Source organism: Gasterosteus aculeatus, chromosome 20 (assembly GCF_964276395.1).
Source record: "Gasterosteus aculeatus chromosome 20, fGasAcu3.hap1.1, whole genome shotgun sequence".
In the NCBI taxonomy this organism is placed as follows: domain Eukaryota; kingdom Metazoa; phylum Chordata; class Actinopteri; order Perciformes; family Gasterosteidae; genus Gasterosteus; species Gasterosteus aculeatus.
Genome location: NC_135707.1, coordinates 8,214,121 through 8,235,394, shown reverse-complemented (window position 1 = coordinate 8,235,394; position 21,274 = coordinate 8,214,121). Strand labels below are relative to the sequence as shown.

General features: G+C 45.0%; 1 protein-coding gene across 6 annotated transcripts; it reads left to right on the top strand.

The window, feature by feature from the left end:
• The first annotated feature begins 1,698 nt into the window (after positions 1-1,698).
• fam131bb (family with sequence similarity 131 member Bb) lies at positions 1,699-21,087 on the top strand. 6 transcript variants are annotated; one of them, XM_040165792.2, is made up of 9 exons: positions 1,699-1,946; positions 10,204-10,241; positions 12,171-12,206; positions 12,597-12,699; positions 13,900-14,124; positions 14,269-14,409; positions 15,586-15,893; positions 16,488-16,748; positions 17,480-20,412. In XM_040165792.2, the coding sequence occupies exons 1-9, from the start codon at positions 1,919-1,921 to the stop codon at positions 17,696-17,698; spliced, it is 1,359 nt and encodes a 452-aa protein (XP_040021726.1). In that variant the 5' UTR covers positions 1,699-1,918; the 3' UTR covers positions 17,699-20,412. The 6 variants fall into 6 exon arrangements, with proteins under 6 accessions (XP_040021726.1, XP_077951077.1, XP_040021727.1 ...); XM_040165793.2 differs by having other exon boundaries at positions 1,711-1,946; positions 12,597-12,690; XM_078094951.1 differs by lacking the exon at positions 12,171-12,206 and having other exon boundaries at positions 1,705-1,946; positions 12,597-12,690; positions 17,480-21,087.
• The last annotated feature ends 187 nt before the right edge of the window (positions 21,088-21,274 follow it).

The following is a 21,274-nucleotide window of genomic DNA, read 5'->3' as shown; positions in this document are numbered from 1 at the left end:
AAGACAGAAAATGACTGAAGGGTTGTGGAGGCATTGATTTGCACAAAGTGATGGACCGACGGAAGGGGAATTGAGAACCAGAGAGGGAGAGAAGGGGTCAAGGACAATACTCAGTCTGCAATTGCACATATTAGAGGGGGGAGGGGCGGGAGGGGGGGGGGGGGGGGTAGTAAGTTTCTTCCCCCGACAAGGTTCAGCGCATGTGAGCCAACAGCCCCGAGTGAAGCTGACCCCTGAAACTACACACATTTATATATAAACCCACAGTGGGATGGCTGGATTATGTATAATTTGTTAAGTTTGAATTTGCCCTTCTATTGTTATATTACATAAATGTTTTTTTCATCTGTTTCTTTTATAATAGTTTAATTCGTGAAACGATTTGATTTTTTCTTTCTCATCCGTCCAATCTGGACTGCTAATTTATCAGACTTTCATCACACAGCATCATCTCCTCACCTCTATCCCTCACATGACTCAACAGTGCTTTGCTTTCCTTCCCATCACTCCCCCATCTGCTCACGCCTTTGTCTCTCTGTCACTCCATCTGTCGAGCTCTCATCTTCTTCTTCTTTGGCCAAATATTCACAGAGTCCCCACACACAGTGAACCCTTTCACTGTCCAGAAGGCTCCCGCGTCATTTACTGGGCAAACAATTACAGAAAAAGCACACATGAATTTATAATGAGCGAGGAAAGGGGGGGCCGGGGGCTTCCCCAATAGCAAAGGAGGCAGAAGAGAAAGAAAGACAGGTAAGGACAATAAAGAACAGAGCAGGTGTTGTTTTGAAGCTGAAGCAAGACAGAGGGATTTAGAAAGAAGGTGGAAGGAGGAAGGAGTCGGTGCGGGGGTGTTACAGATTTCAAATTACAGAGAGAAGAGCCACTCCTCCCATCCGTTTCCCCAGGGAAGAGGGCATAGGTGGCAGAAAGGAAAAGGATGCGAGGGGAGCAAACACAAAAAGAGGGGATGTGATTGTTAGTGAGTAGAAAAGCAGGCAATAGGCTGCAGAGATGACTGAGGGGCGGATCAATACTGAGAGACGACACAGAAAGAGGTGGAGACTCCAGCTTGAATGTGGAAAGGAAAACCCTCAGCTGATCTTTTTTATTTTTTCCCCTCCGGATTGTTTAATATCACCGTATGTGCAAGCACTCATTTGTGCGAGGGCGAAAGGAGGCGACTGGGGAAGATGGAGAGAGAGGAGAGGAAACCGCTGCAGCACTTTGTTAGGCGGAGTGCACACAGGAGGGAGACAGAGAGAATCCCCCATTTTAGCTCAACAATATTACGGCAGTGCAGCGGTATCTACAACAATGGCAGCCCAGCCCTCTCAGCCCGGTGCTATTGATCTTGTAGTAGTAACCCAATACACACACAGTCAGTCTGATTGTAGGTTCAACCTCTCATTTGATTAATGCCTGTGGTTGTTTTGATATTTCAGATGTACAAACAATCCCAATCATTCTCAGTCTCAGTAACTCAAGTTGTTTAGGTAAATGTAATATTCGCTCCTAATTGTAGAGGGTATCACCCATTACAAGTCACATACTGGTGGTTTTGATATCTGTTATTTTAAATAACTGAAGACATCTGTTTGAGTATGCTAATAATGCCTTTTTGCATCTTTATTTATTCCTAATCTATTAGCCCCGGGCATACTGACTTACTAACCGGATCTCTTCTAAGACACTGCACCGGAAAGAGAGAGAGCAGGAGGAGAGAGAGAGAGAGAGGAGGGGGGGAGGGAGAGAGAGTGAGTGATCGAGCAAGCGCAAGAGGGAGAAAGCCAAAGAGAGCGCACAGGAGAGCCACAAAAAGTAGCTAGAGCCGAGAGAGTCGCAGGAGGAAGAGGGAGAATGCGCGGTGTCTGGGCAACACTTCCTCGCTTATATCCAGGGCCTTTGTGAACACACCATGGGATGCATCGGCTCCAGGACACTGAGTAAGCCCCGCTTCTCTTCCCTCGCTCATTGCGGACTAGATGGGGTTTGGGTGGGGGTGGGGGCGGGGGGGGGGGGGGGGGGGGGGGGCGGGGGAGGATGAGCAGGAGGATGGCTGTCTTGCAGGAGTCAGGGTTTGTGTGGCGACTACATATGGATAGGCTTTATATATGTGTGCCTTTGTGTGTGTGTGTGTGTGTGTTTATGAGTATGCGCGAGGTGTCTGCTTCTCTTTCGCTGCAGTGGATAAACAAGTTGTAGACTTCTGGTCACAGAAGCTTTGGAGAGAAAAAAAAAGAATCCATGCAAGATGTCACAGACAATACGTGTTAAAATGTGCTTCTGTGTGTGTGTGTGTGTGTGTGTGTTGCATCCCCCAACCTACCGCCTCCCCTCCCTCCTCCCAGCCCTTGATTTATGATGCTGTTTGGCAGTATGTACATGTGTGTGAGCAGGAGGCAGAGAGAGGGGTAGGGAGGAGAGTGTTAGGGCTTATTTATAGGGTGGTATGGCTTGGAGAAAGAGAGGGAAAAGGAGATAATGCCTTTGTCAGAGGCGTTTGCCCACTTTGTTATTATTTGCATGTGTAATAATAGGGATGGAGGGGGATGAAGAAACGAGCAGCAGGGGAAGAATTTCAGCGCAGGCGGGCAGGCAGGGACACAGGGAGGAGGGGAGGAGGATGGCGATAGAGAGAGGGGGGTGGTGGTGGGGAGGGGGGGTAAATACGTGCAGACGAGGCTGTATGGGATTGAGGGGAGTTTTCAGGTGAGCATCCTCCTGGATAAAACCCATAGATGATGCGTTACGGACTGGGAGGGGTTGTATGAGTAGTTATCTTTTAGTTGTTGCACATACAGTTCAAAATTCTGCATGTCTTGGTATGTAGCATGAATCACACTCAAAAGGTAAAAATAAACAGACCTCCTTCGGTGTTAAATATTAATTGACCACTTAGCCCACCCAGCTCTTACACATATTTGTGGCAGAGCTGAACACATATTTTATGCCTCTCTGAAAAGTGCATAACCTTTCCAGAGGTCGTGCATGTCAAAGCCAGCTTGCAGACAGGATCTCTGGCGTGCTTGTGCACCTTTCTTTTCAACCAAACAGAAATTCTGGAGTACACTTTCAGGACGGCAGGTGCGATATGAATATGGCAGGAACCGTGTTACAGAAGCTCAGGCGGTGCAAAGTATTTGACTCATTGCGGCGCAGCAGAGAAGGTCAGGGCCCTTTGTCAACACTCGGGTCAACACAGGAGACCTGGCAAAGCCCAGGGAACTCCAGCAGCTGGAAACACAAGGATCGAAAAGGACAGAGGGCTTTTGAATTTGTGAACCACCATCAGAAATGCTCGAGATTTCTGGAGGTTTCTCCAGTGAAAGCAGTTTATGATCACACCACACTGTGTAGATTGTCAGACACAAGTAGTTGAGATTGTACATCTACTTAGGGGAAAGCAAACGTTATCCCCAGCTGTGGGCACTGTAATCTAACATGAACGTGCAAATAAACAGTTCTTAAAAGAAGGAGGATTAGGCGTTTCTGAGCAACTTAAATGCCAGAAGCTGTGAAGCTGTGAGCATCAGAATCAGCAGCAATCTGGGAGGGTGGTGGTGGTGGGGGGATTGTGTTTATATCCTGGGGGGAGAATGGCTTTAGTGTGTGCTATTGATCGACCTTCTGAACTGCAGTCCACGCTGCCGATTGAAGATCAACAGGAGGAGCAGCTGGATTGAGTCGGTCTCTGTGCCGGAGTCGCCCTGATGTTTCTCTCTGGCCTCCGGTAACACTATCTCTCCCCGCTCCATCATATCTGTGCTCCGCTGTCGGGCTGTGATTTCTGTTGTAGTGCGGTAAGAATCATGCCAACACGTCCAGCAGGATGAGGAAGTACACAAGACATTTTTTTCTTTTGTAATGAATAACGTAGGGGATGTGACATGGAAGAAACTGTGACGACATATTTTTAGCTGTCATCACAGACTTTCCTGGAAGGACAAGGCTTCACCCTCCATATCATTTTTTATTAGGTTGTTCAGATTCTAAGTAAGAAAAATAGAGACTTCCAAAATAGCACCGTTGCAAATGTTGCAGAGACAGATTCCTTAAGGCAGTAGACGTAGTTGTTGTGTGGGACAACTGCTTCTGTTATATCAGATGCAGTTGGAAAGTAAGGGCCGACATAAATACAAGGATTGAAAAAAAAACTTAACTATTAATTAGACAAATATCCTTGGTGATTTGTTGCAGTGCTTCGTTAGTTTAAATCTGTGTTTTTGCAAATAATCTATTCAAATTAAAATCCCTCATCGTTGAGGTGTGCTGCATGTCAACGGCTTCTTTGGGTAATTGTTTTAAACCAAACCGTTGAAAATGAGCTTTAGCTGAGCGGCCCCTCACCCGCAGCTTTTACCAATTTAGGTGAAGACGAAGATGCACCGTATAAGATGTGTCGTTCGTCACCCCCTTGATGGGAGCGCGCCTTTTTCTTCCCAACATCGGCGAGGAAAACGCAATGAGACCTAGAGCAGAATAACTACAGTCAGTGACTCAGCTTGTGTGTGCAGTACACAGCTTACGCCTCATTGAGAGCCCATTTCCACTCCGCCAAACACAGGGTTAGTAATTCTGTTACAGCGCTGTTGATCACATTGCTAGATGTGGTGTTGATAATGCCTTTACCCATAATTGTGCTAAAAGCTTCACATCAGAAGCATTTTTCCATTATCCAGTTACCAGGCCGCTCTATACCGGTGGAGGAAATCATTAATCGATCTATAATTTAGGCATTGTGTTCAGAGTGAACATGACTGCTATGGGTCAGGCTGCAGTGGTGACATTAAAGTTCTGAATATGGGACATTATGACAACTCTCAACTCTGGTCTTTAAGCAGACTTTTCCCTTTCTCTAAGTTAGCTGTGTTAAGGTACCAAACTGCTTACAGATCAATAAGGACGAACAGATTGTTCTGTTTTTGTGTGTGTGTGACTAATTGTTAGTGTATTTATCTACTAACTGAATTGATTACTCACAGTTTGTTAACTGCTAAAAAGCTAATGTTTTTGTCAATACTCAATGAGTATATACAATATCATGTTTCTAGTTTCATTTGATCAGATTACATATTTACATACATGAATGTTGCACATTTTAGAAAGAATTGTGTGTTTAGACAACATTTAACTGTGTCTTCTTTTATTAAATGCAGAAAAGGTTTGCTGAAAGTCCTGTGAGTTATAGAAAATCCTGTTTTCTATTTGTTCTTGATCAAAGAAATTGGTCGACTCTACCAGTCATACATAGGGACAAATCTACTAGTTGATTTAATCAAGAGATCTGTAATACCTAGTTTCCCCACAAAGAATTGCACCAAAGTACCACTTTAAATCCTGTGTTTACCAGAGTTGTGCTTACAGACGTCTCAGAAATAAGAAGTCAGAATTTAAAAAAAGCATCTAAACAACAAATCAAGTACAAAACAACCGATTGGAAAAAATAGATACATAATATTGGCATCATAGAAGAAAAAAAACAGTACCCAGCTTGAGTGTTCGAATGCTCTTGTGTATGTATGTCTGTATGCGTTCATGCATGGATGCATATTATCCCACTCATGCAGCTATATTTATATGAACCGAGGGCCACATGTGGGTGTGAATGTGATAATTACAGGCACCAGTTATGCTTCACCACTTCGTCCCGTTACTCTTTTTGATGCTGCATTACTGAGAGGGATTCCATGTCATTCGATTTGAAACACCCCCAACAACACTGTGTCTCCACCAACAACAAGTCAACAACCGATACCACGTCATCCTGTAAACTGGACAAATAGCCAACCAGGATAGAAGCTGTTTGATTGGCATGCAAGGCGAATGAGTCAGAGACAAGGGGAACCCGATGACCCTTACCTTTGTGGGTGTTTTTCACCATGTGTGTGTATGTATGTGTGTATACACCCATGGACATGTAGCACATAAAGCAGCATAGGGTTGCTAGCTACAGATTTATGTGAGTGCCTCCGTGTCATGTTCTCATCTGTGTGATGAATGGGTTCGCGTTGTTGTGTGAATCCAGGTAACAAGCCACAGGGGAGGTGAACTGATTGAATGTATATGTATGCGTGTTTGCCCTTGCACACACAATTTTCAGCCTGCATATGGATGAAAGGAAATAAAAGGCCTCTGTGTGGAAGCATTATGGCAGGAATGGCTGTAAACAAAGTGACGTAGAGTCCGTTATGGAACTGAATAAGGTAATAAATAATAGAGAATTTCACCCATACAATTTGATCCATGTGTGTGTGTCTGTGTGAATCTGCAGATATGCTCCACAACATTAGTGTGCAACCATGCTGGTTGTCTCAGTGTTATCTGTAGCTACTCAACACTTCAGTGCCGATAAACAGAAAGACCATGTTCTCAAAGACGGGAAGACTCCCTCAAAAGCTGAGCAGCAAGAATATCAAGATTTCCCACGTACACGAGGCAGCTGCGGAAGGCTAAAAGTAACTGGTTGACTCCCTTCAATATGCCAAGATACTGTAGATTTTTAGATATGACTGCCAGCGCACTAATGACTGCTGTAACCTGTTAACCCTGCGTCAGTGACAAAGATCTGCACAGGATGGCAGCCACAGTCCTGGTCCGCACAGAGGAACGAGGCGTGTCAGGACCGCCAATGACCGGGGCATGTGGATCGGGAATGTCATTTCACCGAGTCAATGGCAGAGAATTATGTCCCAGAGACACACTTGGACTTTGGTCTCTCCCAACCACCTGGGCTCTGGTCCTCAGCTGTTTAGCAGAACTCTGGAGCTCCGTCACCCGACATCCGCGCATATCGCTGCAAGAGGGCTGCTGTCCAAAACCGGTGCCCCATCGTGGCAACCAGCCCTACTGCAGCTGTCGTGGTAAACAAGCACCCGGCTTAGTTCCCCTGCGCTTTTGCTGCAGGGCACCGGGATGCACAAAAGGACGGATGACTCTCAAATGCTTCCCACTCGAGCGGCAGCCGTCAAACCACTACATCCACAGCCCGAGTTGACAGTGCAGCCGCTGCAGATCTTTGGTCGTTCGACACGCACGGCCGCTCCCTCCTCTTTTCTCCTCCATCACCCCGGCCCTCCCTCCCTCCCTCCTTGACTCCTTCTCGCTCCTTCTCCTCTGCTGAGCTAAGCCTGGCTCCCCTATGACCGCAGAGGGGGTATCCAGAGCCGCACCGCTGTGTGCGTGGGGGAGGAGGGAGAGCGCCGGGGGGGGCTGGCTCACAGCTCTCTCTGGTCATGTGCTCTGTTGTTGTTGCTGCCGCTGCCGTTTCCTCAAGGAGGTGCCCTGCCTGCCTGCCTCCCTCCTCAGACGCGGAATAACGCATTTGCTTACCGTGATGCTGAGAGCTCAAGAGCATCACCTCCTCACGACTACTACAGGATATAGGCGTCCAACCCCCCCCGTGGCTCCCTTCCCAAATAACACATGCTTTGATGTAATCTCATTTGAGTCACAAATACAGCATACAGCTGTACAAAAGGTACACAAACTGCACTTAACGTTTCTGGTCCATCGCTGAGCAAAGGAGGGAGGGCTTCCCAATAGGGAGGGTTTCTAGCCTACTGCTGCTGTCCAACAAACTCTTGACACACCGTGACTAGTGTGTGTGTGTGTGTGTGTGTGTGTGTGTGTGTGTGTGTGTGTGTGTGTGTGTGTGTGTTAATTAATCTACTAATTGGCAGAACGAGGCTAAAGGATGCAGAGGGGAGAGACAGAAAACTGAAGAAAGGGAGAGAAACGGAGGAAGAGAAGGGGTATTGTGTGTAACAGTTTGTTGCTTGAGGCCCTATATATGTGGGTGTGCATTTACCCGGATCGGAGAGAAATCTGGGACACTCTCCTCCACCCGGGCAGAGAAGGAGACGTCCCTCTGTCTAACTGATGTCAGCCCCAAAGTAACCACCTCACACGGCTCTCCACAGTGCCAAAAGATGCCCAGCTAATTCTTCTGAGGTCGCCCAGAGTTCATTTTTAATAGGGAGAGTAGCGCTTGAATTTGTGTGCGTCCACCAGCTGCGATGCAGTTGTTCCATTATTACTGACGTTTGGGTGGTGACCATCACCTGATCCTTTTTTTTCAGGAATACTTTATTCACCCTCAGTCTCTCAAGTGCAAATGCAAGTAGATGTGCAGAAGAACATGGGAGTACAAACAATAGCTAATGCTAGTGTCTTTAAACACAATTAAAATGCCTAGACTGTGAAAACCCTACTTTGGCAGTGTTGCTGGTGTTTGTTGGGTGAGATTTGTCCTTGAATGGTGTGACTTGTCACTAGTTAAGTAAAGCACATTATGTGTGCAAAACAGCTTAGATAAAATTTCAGAGAAACACATTTCTTCAGTATAAAACACGGTTCAATTTCCTGTCAGGCCCTAACACCAGTAAACAAATTCATGTTTGCATCAGGACAATTTAACATCGAACACTGAAGCACTGAAAATAGAAAACCTCTTGAACCTGAGCGCCCAAACATTGCAACAAACACCAGATAAGTGCATGTTAAACATGTAGCAACACAATCATCCAATATACCCCATAACGGTAAGATGCTCGGCTCAAAGCTAAGAATAACCATTTTTACCCCGACAAAACCCAATAAATCAACATGCATAGTGGCGCTATAGTTAGCTAGGTCTCATCCCTCGACAACCAAACCCACTTATCCAGCAACCAAAGCATATAAATGAAAACAAATTGAATATAAACTTCACTTTATGAAGCCATAACCATGAATTACATTTAGTTTAGTTTAGTTTTGTTCGAGGGCATATTGATGCTGCTAATGGCTACTCCAATGTCCCTGGTTCACTTTTGAGTAGATGTCCAGCCGTGTGTTCTTCTGCTCGACACAGGGGAGCATTTCCTCTCTGTCTCCAGAGTCCGCCTCAGCCTCGCCCGTGAAAACACAATCTATGTCTCCATCTTCTGGATGCCCTCCTGCAATCGCTGCACTCATCTTGAAGATATTGGAGTTAATTTAAAAGACAACACAAAGTGGGTTGAGGGAAACTGGGTCAAAATAAACCACATGATCCATATTACAAGACAATGCCGCAAATGTGTGTAATTCCATTTCAGAGACTGATTTACAACGATACAGACGGACTCCGGGTTTGAGAACTATAGTGACGGCACAAATTAAGCGAGGTGTTTCTGATTCGCTGGCACATCCTTGACGGTGCGAGTAAAAAGGGGTCAGTTTCTGGAATGAAGTCTATCCCTCGTCTCTGCACTCGCAGTGATCAGACGCGACAGGACGGAGCTCAGAGAGGAGGGCAATGTCTGAGAGCACAACAGAGACGGAGTGGAGCTGATGTTTCTGAATGACTGGGTCAGTGGGTCACAGGCATCACTGGACATCCAGGGTGCGACAACGACTCGGTGTTTCCTCAGAGCTGAAGAGGATTCGCTCATGATTGCAAAATGCAGCTGTGATTGGCTCAGCGGGACACGTGCACACACACACACACACACACACACACACACAGACACACACACGTGGAGACACACAGAGTGCCGCCACAGGAGCGAGACCCTCCGAGAGTTGAACACACAGACCATCTCATACAGAGAGCAGCCACCTAGAGACTGACGCTGTGTTTAAACTCAATTACCAGTACAGTCTCGCTAATTAAACCAATTTTTTTAATTAGGGTTTGGACGGCCAAGAAAGAGGAGGGATAATAACGCTCATTCATCCGACAGAGAGCGTCTACTTCAGAGAACTCACATCTGCAGTTTGCTGGTAGATGGCTTTGTGTATGATCTGCTACTGACTCCTTGCAGTGGATTATTAATGCAGATGTGGTTTACATGTAGAGGCAGTTCATTAAAGAGAGACTTTAAGGAAAGGCTTTGGCGATTAGACTCTATCTGAATGCTCCCCTGTGTGTGTGTGTGTGTGTGTGTGTGTGTGTGTGTGTGTGCGTGTGTGTGCGTTTGCTGGTCTTTTAAAAGAAAGCGTTAAAAGTGTGGTTTTCTCAATAAGGGGAGAGGATAGAATCCTGAATGTAGTAACCTTGACAGGAAAGGGAGGACGCATGAGATGGTAAAAGACCCAATAAGGGCAGAACATGAGAGGAAAGATCCCCTTGATGAAGCCAAGCGCGTTGTGAATAATAGGAACGATAGGCCAGTAAACAAATGTAATTCTCCCCTCTTCTCCCCCTTTGTTCTCTTTTCCTCTCTACCCTCCTGTCAGCGGGAGACGGCGTACCTGTCCAGAAGGATGGGGAGCAGGTAAGAACTCAGTGGTCGTTCTGGCCAACCCCTCTGGTTGACTTCCTTTGACGGTGGACTTGTCAACTCCATCCGAGGAAGCAACACGGCTGCGGATTTAAGCGGCTCGCCTCGCCAGCTGTCTTGTCACTCAAGGCGCCAGTGCTCGTGCTCGTAGATTAGTCAAATAGAAACACATATCATTGCAATGTCAGCCGCTCAACCTCCACTACACCTCCTCCTCCCCGTTTGACAGGGAGGCGTAGCTGGAACCTTGAGCAATACTGCTTTTGGGTTATATATTGCCGCTAAGAAGTCTGTGGCTTGATATATGCGTCTGAAAGAGTCACTGCTCAGCGCCGGTTCAAAGCCGAACAAGACATGCATCACTCTCTCTTTCTCCAACGTCTTACACACCATTACTGTGTCCTTTTACCTCTGCTCTCATTATCACCCGTCTTTTCTACTCTCCTGCTGCTCTATTGATCCTGTGCTTTATAACAGATCCCAGGAGTGGGAAATCTTTTTCAACAAATAGACTGTGGACAGATTCTATCCTTTAATTATGCATCGTTCACCAGAATTCCCTTCTGTCCACGAAAAACAACCACTCACACGTGTTGACGGGCTATTGGAAATAATAAGAAAAGCTGCTTTGAGAGGCCCAGCTCTACTACTTGAGTGTGTTAAATCTCTCATCCGACCACTCTTGTGGAGAGAGTGGAAGAAAGAAAGAGGGGGGGCAACAAATAGAATTACAAAGGGGAAGAAGTGGAGAGAAGAACAGGGAGAGGCTGATATCGAGTAACATGAGATATTTGGACACACTGCATGATGGAGATAATACAAACGGCAGAGTAGGTCATTCAGCGTAACATTGTTCTTTACATTAAATGGCCCGATGATCAGCCATGATAAGTACAGTGACTAGACATTCAAGCATTGTTTGGAGGGAATGAATTCAATCATGAACCATGAAGCCTAAACCCAATATCAGAGCTCAGAGGAAGGAGCTTGACATTTAGGAAAATGCTCTTCGACTTTCTTGCAGAGAACTACATCAGAAGATTGATACCACTTAAAAAAAGGTTAATAACTAGCCTATGCTATAGCTAACATCACGTCTAAAGCTCACTAATTAATATGCTAACATTGATCTTTTTTTGTTGTGGAGGGTTTTTATGCAAACCTTTTCTTGGTCCAGCTTGACAGGCAAAACAGGAAGAAGGCTTTTGTATGGGTTAAAAAAACGAGATATGACGTGTTAAGTAGAGAGCTTTGGAGGTGACGGGAGGCGGATGTTGTTAGCTTTGGACGGAGTTGGGCTAGCTGTTCACAGTGTTTGTGCTGAGCTAAGCTAACCAGCGTCTGGTTGCCGTTTATTTACCACACAAAATAAAGTGACACACACACACACACACACACACACACACACACACACACACACACACACACACACACACACACACACACACACACACACACACACACACACACAGTGTTGATATCCCCAGTCTCGCCTGCCTATCTGCAGCATCAGACACCGTTCTACACAACATGGACGTCTCTCTCACTCACTGGTTTTTTTTGGCTGGCTTTCAGTGTTTTTTGGCGGCACATGAGGAGACTCATTCATTCATAGCGAATTCACTCTGCCACTCATAACCGAGCAAATATACTGATCGCTGTTTAATTCCCCCTCCCCTCCCCTTTCCCCGTCATTACAATCCTTCACTCTTGCCGTACTCGTTCCTGGAAAATCCTGTGTATCCGTCTCTCTTCCGTTCTCACGTCTCTTCATCTCTCTTCCTCTACTCGTCCGATGAGTTATCCCTCCTCTGTCCATCTTGTCTTTGTCTTCTCCCACTTCTCCCTCCATGCATGCTCTCCCTGTCACGTCCCTCTTTCCCGCTCCTTCTTTCCCTATCCCTTCCAATTTCTCTTCCTTAGCATGGACGTTCAGAATTTTCATGGGAGGGAATCAATGTAAGTGTCGTGACGTCATTCTTCCATCTACCACTTTTCATTCTCTATCTATTTCACCTGTTTGTATTTAACTCACCCTTTAGTCAGCTTTAGTCAGCTTTGTCCTCCGCCTTATGTTTTCGGTGTATTTTAGTGGTGCACGGTAGCGAGCACAAGCAGAATGGCTTATTGGTCCAGACTACAAAAGTAGATTGTTCCCTTGTAATCCAGATTCAGGTTATGCAGATTGAATATTTGGTATTAACGCAACATCTCCATCACCTTTCCCAACTCACTCCTCTCTAACACACACTGTCTCAATGTCTTTGTGTGCCTTGTCACACGACCCATACGATCCTCTTCTCCGCGCCTTCTCCCCCTCCTCCATTCCTCTCTCTTCTCTCCCTCTAGCTGTCTATGGAAGACACCACGTCAATCCTGCCTCGGCTCAAGAGGAACTCAAATGCCTACGGCATCGGGGCTCTGGCTAAGTCTTCTCTGTCAGGTGTGTCAGGTGTGTGTCTGTGCTGTAACTGGTAAACCGACCCCATGTTGGCTCTGCCCTTAGCAGGCGCTGGAGTCAGCATGGTACCCAAAACGGGTTTCCCTCTATCACACCCTTCTCTTCTAACACTCGTCAATGGCTCCTCCTGAGTCATTGATGTAAAGAACTATTCTTGAAAACAAAACACGCACACAGACAGACACTGCATCATTATACGGCTTGTTGCGCTAAGAAAAGGTGAGTGGTGAGTGGGAAGTGTAGTTTTCTTTGTTAAGTGGTTGTGAAACTGTGTCGTCCTGAATTCATAGGGATGTTTTGAACCGTGTAAAGTGCTGTGTTGAACAGATCTCAGTGCAGTCTAGTGCAAAGTCTCTGGTTAATCCAGCCGTGTTCTGTAGTGCAGTTTATTTGAGTGCTGTGCAATGTATTGCAGAGAAGCTGCCATACTGTGTGGTGTTGCACAGATTTGTCCCATAATTTATTCAATGTATTCATATCAATTTACCATTACCACTCCGTGCTTTGAAGGTGGCAAATTGATTTGAGAAAAACAACAACCAGGGTATCGACAGTACTCAATCGTGCGTCATCATGTGTCGGTCACATGGAAATATGGAGCACAGCCGTTACGCTGTTGTCAGCGTGGTTGCAGGAAAGTAGTTTTATCTTCAAAAGATGTCCTGCTGGGTTTGCACGAGTCAAGTTCTGAGACAGACAGAGAGAAGAAAGAGAGCGGTTTTCTGCTTACCCAGCACAGCTTAGCAGAGGTGTGAAAGTTATCATGCCAACAAGCCAACCTCTCATTACCTTCGGCAAGGAACATTCTCACCCCAATTAACCTATTCCATCCCATGATGCACCTCTGTCAGACAGGACTCAGAAATTCCCTCCTCTCCTCGTTGTGGCCCATACAAAAGATTCTTGATATCCCGAGTTTACATGGGGATCATTAGTCACACAGTGAAGATACAATTTGATAAACTGTCCATTTTCCTCCTCCCACACACGGTTAGCCTCCTAGTTTCACAAACGACAAAACAACAAGAACACACTTGATAACACATCTGATGTCTGTCCTTCCCCTTTCTTCCTCCTTATCCATTCTCCACTTTGCCTCCAATCCACCAAACCTGCTGCCTCACCACCTTCACCCCACATCCACCTCTCATCCTCATCCTCCTCTGTCTCCCATGTCTTCTCCACCAACAGGTGTGAGCCGCACCATGAAGGAGAGAGTGACCAAGCCCACGGCCATGGCCCAGGGTCGCGTAGCTCACATGATTGAGTGGCAAAACTGGAGCATGACCACGGTGGGTGCGGGTGGCGTCCCGCTGCCCCGCATCACCACCCAGGAGCGGGAGAAGGAGCGGCGGCTGGAGAACGACGCCTACAGTGACCTGAGCGAAACGGAGAAGGAGGCTCGCTTCACTGCAGGTCGGAAACGCCGACGACGGAGGCTCCGCGGTGCTTCTGTTGTCTGCAGAGCTTAGATGGATCCAAATATGACTTAGGATTAATCTTAATGTCATGCAGGTCTTTACGGTGATCCTGGCTTGTCCTCTTAAATCTTGACCTCAGGTATCCTGCAGCAGTTTGCGATCTCGGAGGCGACGCTCCTGGCCTGGACGTCGATGGACGGGGAGAGCCCGCGGTCGGGCTCAAACCAAGGCAGCATGGCTCACCTGAGTGAGCTCAACCAGGAGAGCATCAACAGCCGAGGTAAAGGACTACAAAGAACTGCTAATATGTATGCGACTGAAAGTTGCAAAGCAATCTATACGTATCGCTGTAAGCTAAATTGTATTATTAAAAACGACTAAAGTCATACTAAGAAAATTGGCAATAGGTATAGAGATTAGTTACCTGATTAATTGTAAAAGATAATCAATTAGAAGTGAAGCAGTTTAATTATAGAACTTAAAGTTTAAGGTGAGAGCAGCAGAATGGCCTTTGTTGGTGTTATTATGTGATTTGAATAGCTAAGGAAGTGCACTGCATGCAGGATCTAATGTTGCAGCTGCTGGAAATGATGTCTACTTTAGGTCCTGTTGGGTTGTTGAATATCATATTTTGTCCCTTGATTATATGTATTGTATATTAATCTTAGTATCTGTCAAATTAATTTAGTGATCTAAAATGTGTTGTTGTCTAAACTTGAATGAAGAAGAAGTTGAAAGAAATTTGAAATGAAATACTGAAGTGAGGTACAAGTAACTCTGAACTGTACTTGTACGTGTAGAGCTGTCAGCTTCTGTGTGGGTGGAGATTGTGTCGTGTTGCTAAGTAATGGGAACATACACTGCTCCAGCTCCTCTCTGCAGCCTGGAAGGGAAGCTCATTATTGATTTCAAATTTCCAACATGGCCTTGTTGGAAGGTAAACACAGACATAGTTTAAAGGTTTACAGGTTTAAATGTGTCGCTGTATTTTCGAGTCATATACCATTACTGTTGAGAAGACTGGCACAGATAAAGGCAGAGGAAGGTGAGCCGGTGTTCCAACTGCATTCGTTACGTCTGGCTGCTGTTTTAACACTTACTCAGCCAGCCTGGGTGTTTTCTCTGCATCTTGTTGATTTAGCCTCCTTGAGTATAAACCTCCTTGCTCTGCTCAGCGGTACAGATAAGAGACAAATGCAAATTGATTTTGTCTGCTGCGCTTCAAACGCTTCGTATTGTATGATTATAGTTGAGCTTAATTCTGAGTTACAAACAAATGTCAAAGGGACATCAGGACTTCCCTGGTTTTTATATTTATTGACATTATGAAGGTCTTATGATTAGGATGATTTTCTATATATTGTGCAATGTATGTAATGTATGTTATGTAAAATATAACCAACCCATAACAACCAGTACCTCTAATAGCAGCTGCTGCCTTCTCCATTCCTTCCAGACCAGATGTTGCACCACTCCTCAGCAGAGGTGTGGCCGAACACATACGTCGCCCAGGGCCACTACTGCCTCTCTTCCTCCGATGCCTGGGAGCCGATCAACAACGATCCGTCAGTCGTGACGTCTCCCCCCGTCGGCTCCTACGTCACGGGGACCGACGGGTATGACGGGCAGACTCGGTTCCTGTCGCAGCAGCAGCAGGAGCAGCAGTTGACTCTCCAGCAGCAGAATCAACTGCAACAGCTGCAGCAGATCCAACAGATCCAGCACTACCAGCAACAGCAGCTCCTGCAGTATCAGCAGCAACAGGTGGAGTCCCACTTCTTTGAGTGCGAGACGCAAGAGAGATAATAGATGAGAGGATTGAAGTTTAGAATGTGAGCATGTTTACTTTTACTCATAATGCAAAAGCGTGATGAGCACTCAGGAACTTATTATGTCACTTCAGAAGCCTCTGTCAAAATACTCATTTTGCATGAAATCCCTGCAGCTCAAATTTGAGGATATTTTTTGTCCATTTCTATATTCTAGAATATCAACTAGAGACAGTGACAATGTCTTTTTTGATGTTGTTCAATCATTGACTTTGGAAACAATAGGTTGACACAGCAATCTTGATTTAGTTTTTCACTGGTTCTTTTAAGCGTATCATGGCTAATAAAACTGACTACTTTCTAGGTTCATAGTTTTCTTTTCTTTCCTAGAAAGGAACAGATGTATTACTATTAAATAATAATAATCATTTAATTTGGTAAATATATTATGTGCCCAAGTTGTTGCTTGAAACAGACTATACCTTGACTAAAAAGCAAAACAAATTGTGGCACTTCAATTGTACTATAAGTGCAATTGAATCTTATCTATAGCAAGTTCTCTAACCCCTCCTCTGCACCCTGGTTTTAGTCGCTGGAGCACAGGCTGCATAGTGCCAACCACTCTTTGCAAGCGACGCCCAACAGCACCATCCACAGCCTGGTCCATTCCGCTCACCCACCACTGGTCGATTTGTGGAACACGGGGCAGATGGAGGCCTATCAGACGGACGCCGGCGCCTACATCGGTGTGGCGGCGGTGGTGGAGCCGAGCCTCTGTGTTCCCTCTGCAGAAGATATGGGAACAGAGCACTCTCCACTACTGGAGAAGCAGGAGGAAGAGGAGTTAAAGGTGAGGGAGGAGGGGGGAATGATCATATATAATTACTTCCTCTGTGTTCAATATTTCATCTATGAAGTAGAAAGTAATATACCATACTGGTATTATCCCGGTGGTGTATGTTCTATTTACTACAAATTATGTATCATTTATTATTTTTTAAATGATTCCCGAAAAAAATAAATTCAGATTTATTTCCAATCATCTAGGTATGGATATGGGTTCTGTTCAAGTCAGGCAGGCGAGGTAGGAATCAGTGCTAAAATGATTCATTGATTAATGAATTACTCAAGGTGCAGCAGTAGCAAGTGAACACTTAGTAGTGAATAAGGTTTACTTTGTGCATATAAAGGAACAAAAAGAAAGTAGAAAGCATTTTACAAAGTGTCGGGTTTGGACATGGAAAAGGTCTCTGATTATAATGTTGCATTTTGAATATTATAGGGTTTTGTTTTTGGAGCTTGAACGGTTCTCTGTGCCTTCAACTGACTGGGATTATGTTGATTGACCGGTGTCAAACATTTTACAAACCAGCAATAGCGCCCATCGCTTTGATGGATTAACCATTTCAAGGTGTCTTTCCTAGTTGATCCTCATACTCTGCTTGTACCCTGAAAGATGAAGAAGTCGAAAAAAAACCTTGGAAGTCTGTTGGCAATAATGTCAACAATGTAAGACGTGCTGTTAATGGGATAAAACGTGCACACTCACACCGCCTGTGCTCCTCTCTCTGTCCTGACCAGGAGGATGAGATGACACTGTGCATGGAGCCAGAGTTGGCCTCGCTGACTCCGCCCACGCAACAAGGAGATGCCTCTGGCGGCAGTAGTCCGGGGCAACCGCCGGCAGAACCAATCACAGAGCGGAAGTCCTCCGATGTCCCCTCCAACCTCGTTCAGACGCTAGAGGACAAGGAACCGGCGGAGGGGCAGGGTCCTGCCGCTTCCATGGCAACCAACTGAGTACCTGGGTGCCAATAGACATTACAAACTGACAAGAGAGGCGGCCAGGAATGAACGTAATAATACAATATATATACATATATATATATTAATCTGTTACTTTTCAGGTATCACAAACCCAACTTTTTGGTTGCGAGAGGAATTGGTGAGGATTCGATTTGGAGATGGACACGCAATGAGACAAAAACTAATGCAAATAAAGGACATTTATTTATTTTTAAGCCTTACATCCCAAAGTCACAAGGGAAGGGAGGAGTGAGGACAGAGAAACTGAAGAGGAGAGGGAGGAGAAGGAATGGAAGCACTTACTGACCGAGACGTTTCCACAAGTGAAAGGAAACCACGTTGAGGTGAAGAGGATGGGAAAGGAAACGTGCATGCTTTTTACAAAGACTAGTAACATGACCCTGTCATCGCTTACAATAATAATGAAAACCTACCATAATAAAACATTATAATAAGAATAATTTTGTAATAAAGAAAAAAAAGAACAAGCATATGTATAACTGTATGATGCGATATCACAGTTTTCCAATGGGAGAACAACTCTGTTTACAGCTGTTACTCAACATATTAGATAGAGTTTAATTAAATTATTTTCCCCGTTGCATCAAACACATACGGTATGTTTCAAAAATGGCAACCCAAACAATTTCACATTATTCTAAGAAGAAAACGTTGGTATTTTGAGTGGAATACAGATGCACCCTCTAAAAACACACACTTCTATAATGTTTGTGGCACCAAGATGCCCGAGGCACAACCCAGGGACAGGCCTGTCCCGCTGACTGCACACACCAAACTGCACCGATAAGGATTGTACTGTAAGACAGTGTGCTTCCTACGGCCTCTCTGTATGCATGTTTCTTCAGATCACTATGGAGTACCTGCACTACACAGCACCGTATAGACTTTGCACTTAACCATAGAACCCCAAGCGGGGGCCACGATGGGCCCCGCGGCCAGTTTCATGACGGAGAAATAAAGACAAAGCTGCAGAAGCAAATTCTCTTTTTGCACTGATGCAATCCAACAGATCGGAGGTTGCCTTTGGACTGTCCCACTCGGACACCCAAAACCGAGCCACCCGACAACACGAACCCTCAGCCGCTTCTTTTTCCCTAGAAGTACGTGGTGGAGGAGGATAACCACTATTTGAATGTACTGGAAGTAACACGGCCGTACATGAGCGTTTGTGACCTTTTGATGTCTCCTCGCGGTCCACATGGGAGAGAGTCTTTCTTAAGAAACAAACAAGTCTTTCAAACGTGTGGGAGGATGCTGTTGAAAACGGATTCACTGCTGTCTACACCACCACGGACACATGCGGACACACATACACGGACACACACACACACACAAATATCTAAATTGTAACCAGCAATAGACGGGCAAACCACTGGCTGCCCAACAAACCAGTGTCAGCTCTGTCGTATAGATGTAAATAGTCTGAGTATATAAAAATCGCCTCTCAATCACAGTCACAGCTATTCTAGTGCAGTATGAGTTCCTTATTTTTTTACACCTCTCATTCCCACTTTACTTTGGGATCAAGCTTAAGATTTAGGACTGAATTGAGTTTTTCTAACCACTACACAAAGACAAATGAAAAGGAGGAATGTTTGCGTTGTAAACAGAGCGAGTCCATCGGTCGGGGGAATCAGAGACGGACCCAGTTCACAGGAGGAAATTACAGCCGGTGTGCTGCTCAATCAGCCAATCAGGGAATAGAACGGAAGACTTAGATTGACGAATTGTGCCGTACAGATCGGTGTCTTCCTGCTCATTGTGATTACTGTGAAGCAGCTGCCTGGAGCATGGTAGTGATTCTATTGATGTTCAAGGAATCGTGTTGTCATTTGATTTTTCTTTTTCTCTCTTTCACCTGAGTAAGAATGGATTTTTTCCAGCGAGGAAGTTAAAAAGAAAGCGAGGACCTTGCATGTCACCCTTGATGAACTATACAAGCAACACACCACTGATTTCTTTTTTTTTCAATTGGGGAGCCCCTTCTCCTCTCGCTTTAATCATTGAGTGAGAATCTTTTAGGATGGACAAAAAAAAACAACTCTATTGACTTGAAGGGATTTATTGGTTGACTGTTTCTTTGTGTACTGTCGGGGACAATGTTTATTTTTCTACTAACCTGTTGAATTCCCCTCCAGTATAAGTCAGAATAGCCGTCATGGTTGTAAAGGTGTCTTGTTGCGGTCTGGTTTTGAGCACTACACCAAGAAAAATACAACTTGTTAAGGGATTGCAGATGGATAGTTTGGCAGCTCTCAATTATAAACAAATCTATCATTGGATTTCACTAAAGTGTCTCATCAAAACAAGATTGCTCAAAACTACAAACAGAATGTCTTTACACAATGGTAGATATTCATTTATTTATTGAACAATTACTCGGTGGGGAGGAATAATGTGACAGCGTGTACAGTCTTTAATTCCATGTAGTTATCAGTCCCTCTGCGAGCAGCATCTTTTTTTAGTTTTTCAGTTTTTTGGCACGAAGTGAAGGCTGTTGCTTTATATTTGTTGATGGTGAAAACTGCGATTCTTTTTTTTGATTATTATTCGATTATAAAAAAGTTTGGTTGAGTTTTTAAGCAAACTTGTTGCACGGCCTTGATGGAAAGACACTGCTTTATTTCTCTTTTTTATATTTCACAAAATCTCAATGAATGAATAAACTAAAAAACTAAATGCCAAATATATTTCCGTGGATGTTAAGGTTCTGATCCCATCTTTGTTAACCGACCGGTTTGGAATTGAGTTCTTCTTTTTGTATAATTCTACTGCCATCATCCAAGAGTTACGGCACCTTGCCGCAGGCACGACGCTCAAATGACGCTTCTTGTCCTCTGCCTTTCTCCTTCTCTCTCTTTTTATCTCTTTGTAATATGTTCTGTGTATTTGTGTCTGTCCGTCTGTCTGTCACTGTACAGTAAATTGTCTTGTTGAAAGAATCACTGCCCGAAGAAAAAAGAAAAATTACAAGTTTTCACATCAACCAAATGGGATTTAAGACATGTAACAGATATCATTTGGAAATGTGTGCAAAAAAGTAACCGCTGTAAAAAAAATCCTGCAAAAACAATTGGACGGCTTCTGTAAAAATCTGTGTAAAACTGGCTTAATTTGCTTGAAGGAGGCAGAGTGACTCGTGATACCCGTGTACCCGCGTACACTCACACCTATGCATGCTTGGACTGTTGTCACAGGATGGTTTTTCCACGTGGTTCCCGCTCTCTCTCCTCTTCTGTCAACAACGCTTATTTCTCTTCCTTTCTCCTGCACGACCGAACCTCCTTCAAACCCTCCTTCACACGTCTCCTCTTCTTTTCCTCCGGTGGAGAACGAGCAAATAAACAAAACAACAAATGGCATTTTCTCATGCTCATGTGTTGATCACTTTTGACCTCTTTCTCTCTAGACCCCTTAACAGATGTGAAAAGTCTTTTTTGAACCACTTTTGGTGGCAGCCAGTTTCTCCGACCATTATGTTGGTGCTCGTCAGACTAAACAGCAATCGCCAAGGAAGTTGACAGCAGTGTGACACAGCCTGTCAAGCTT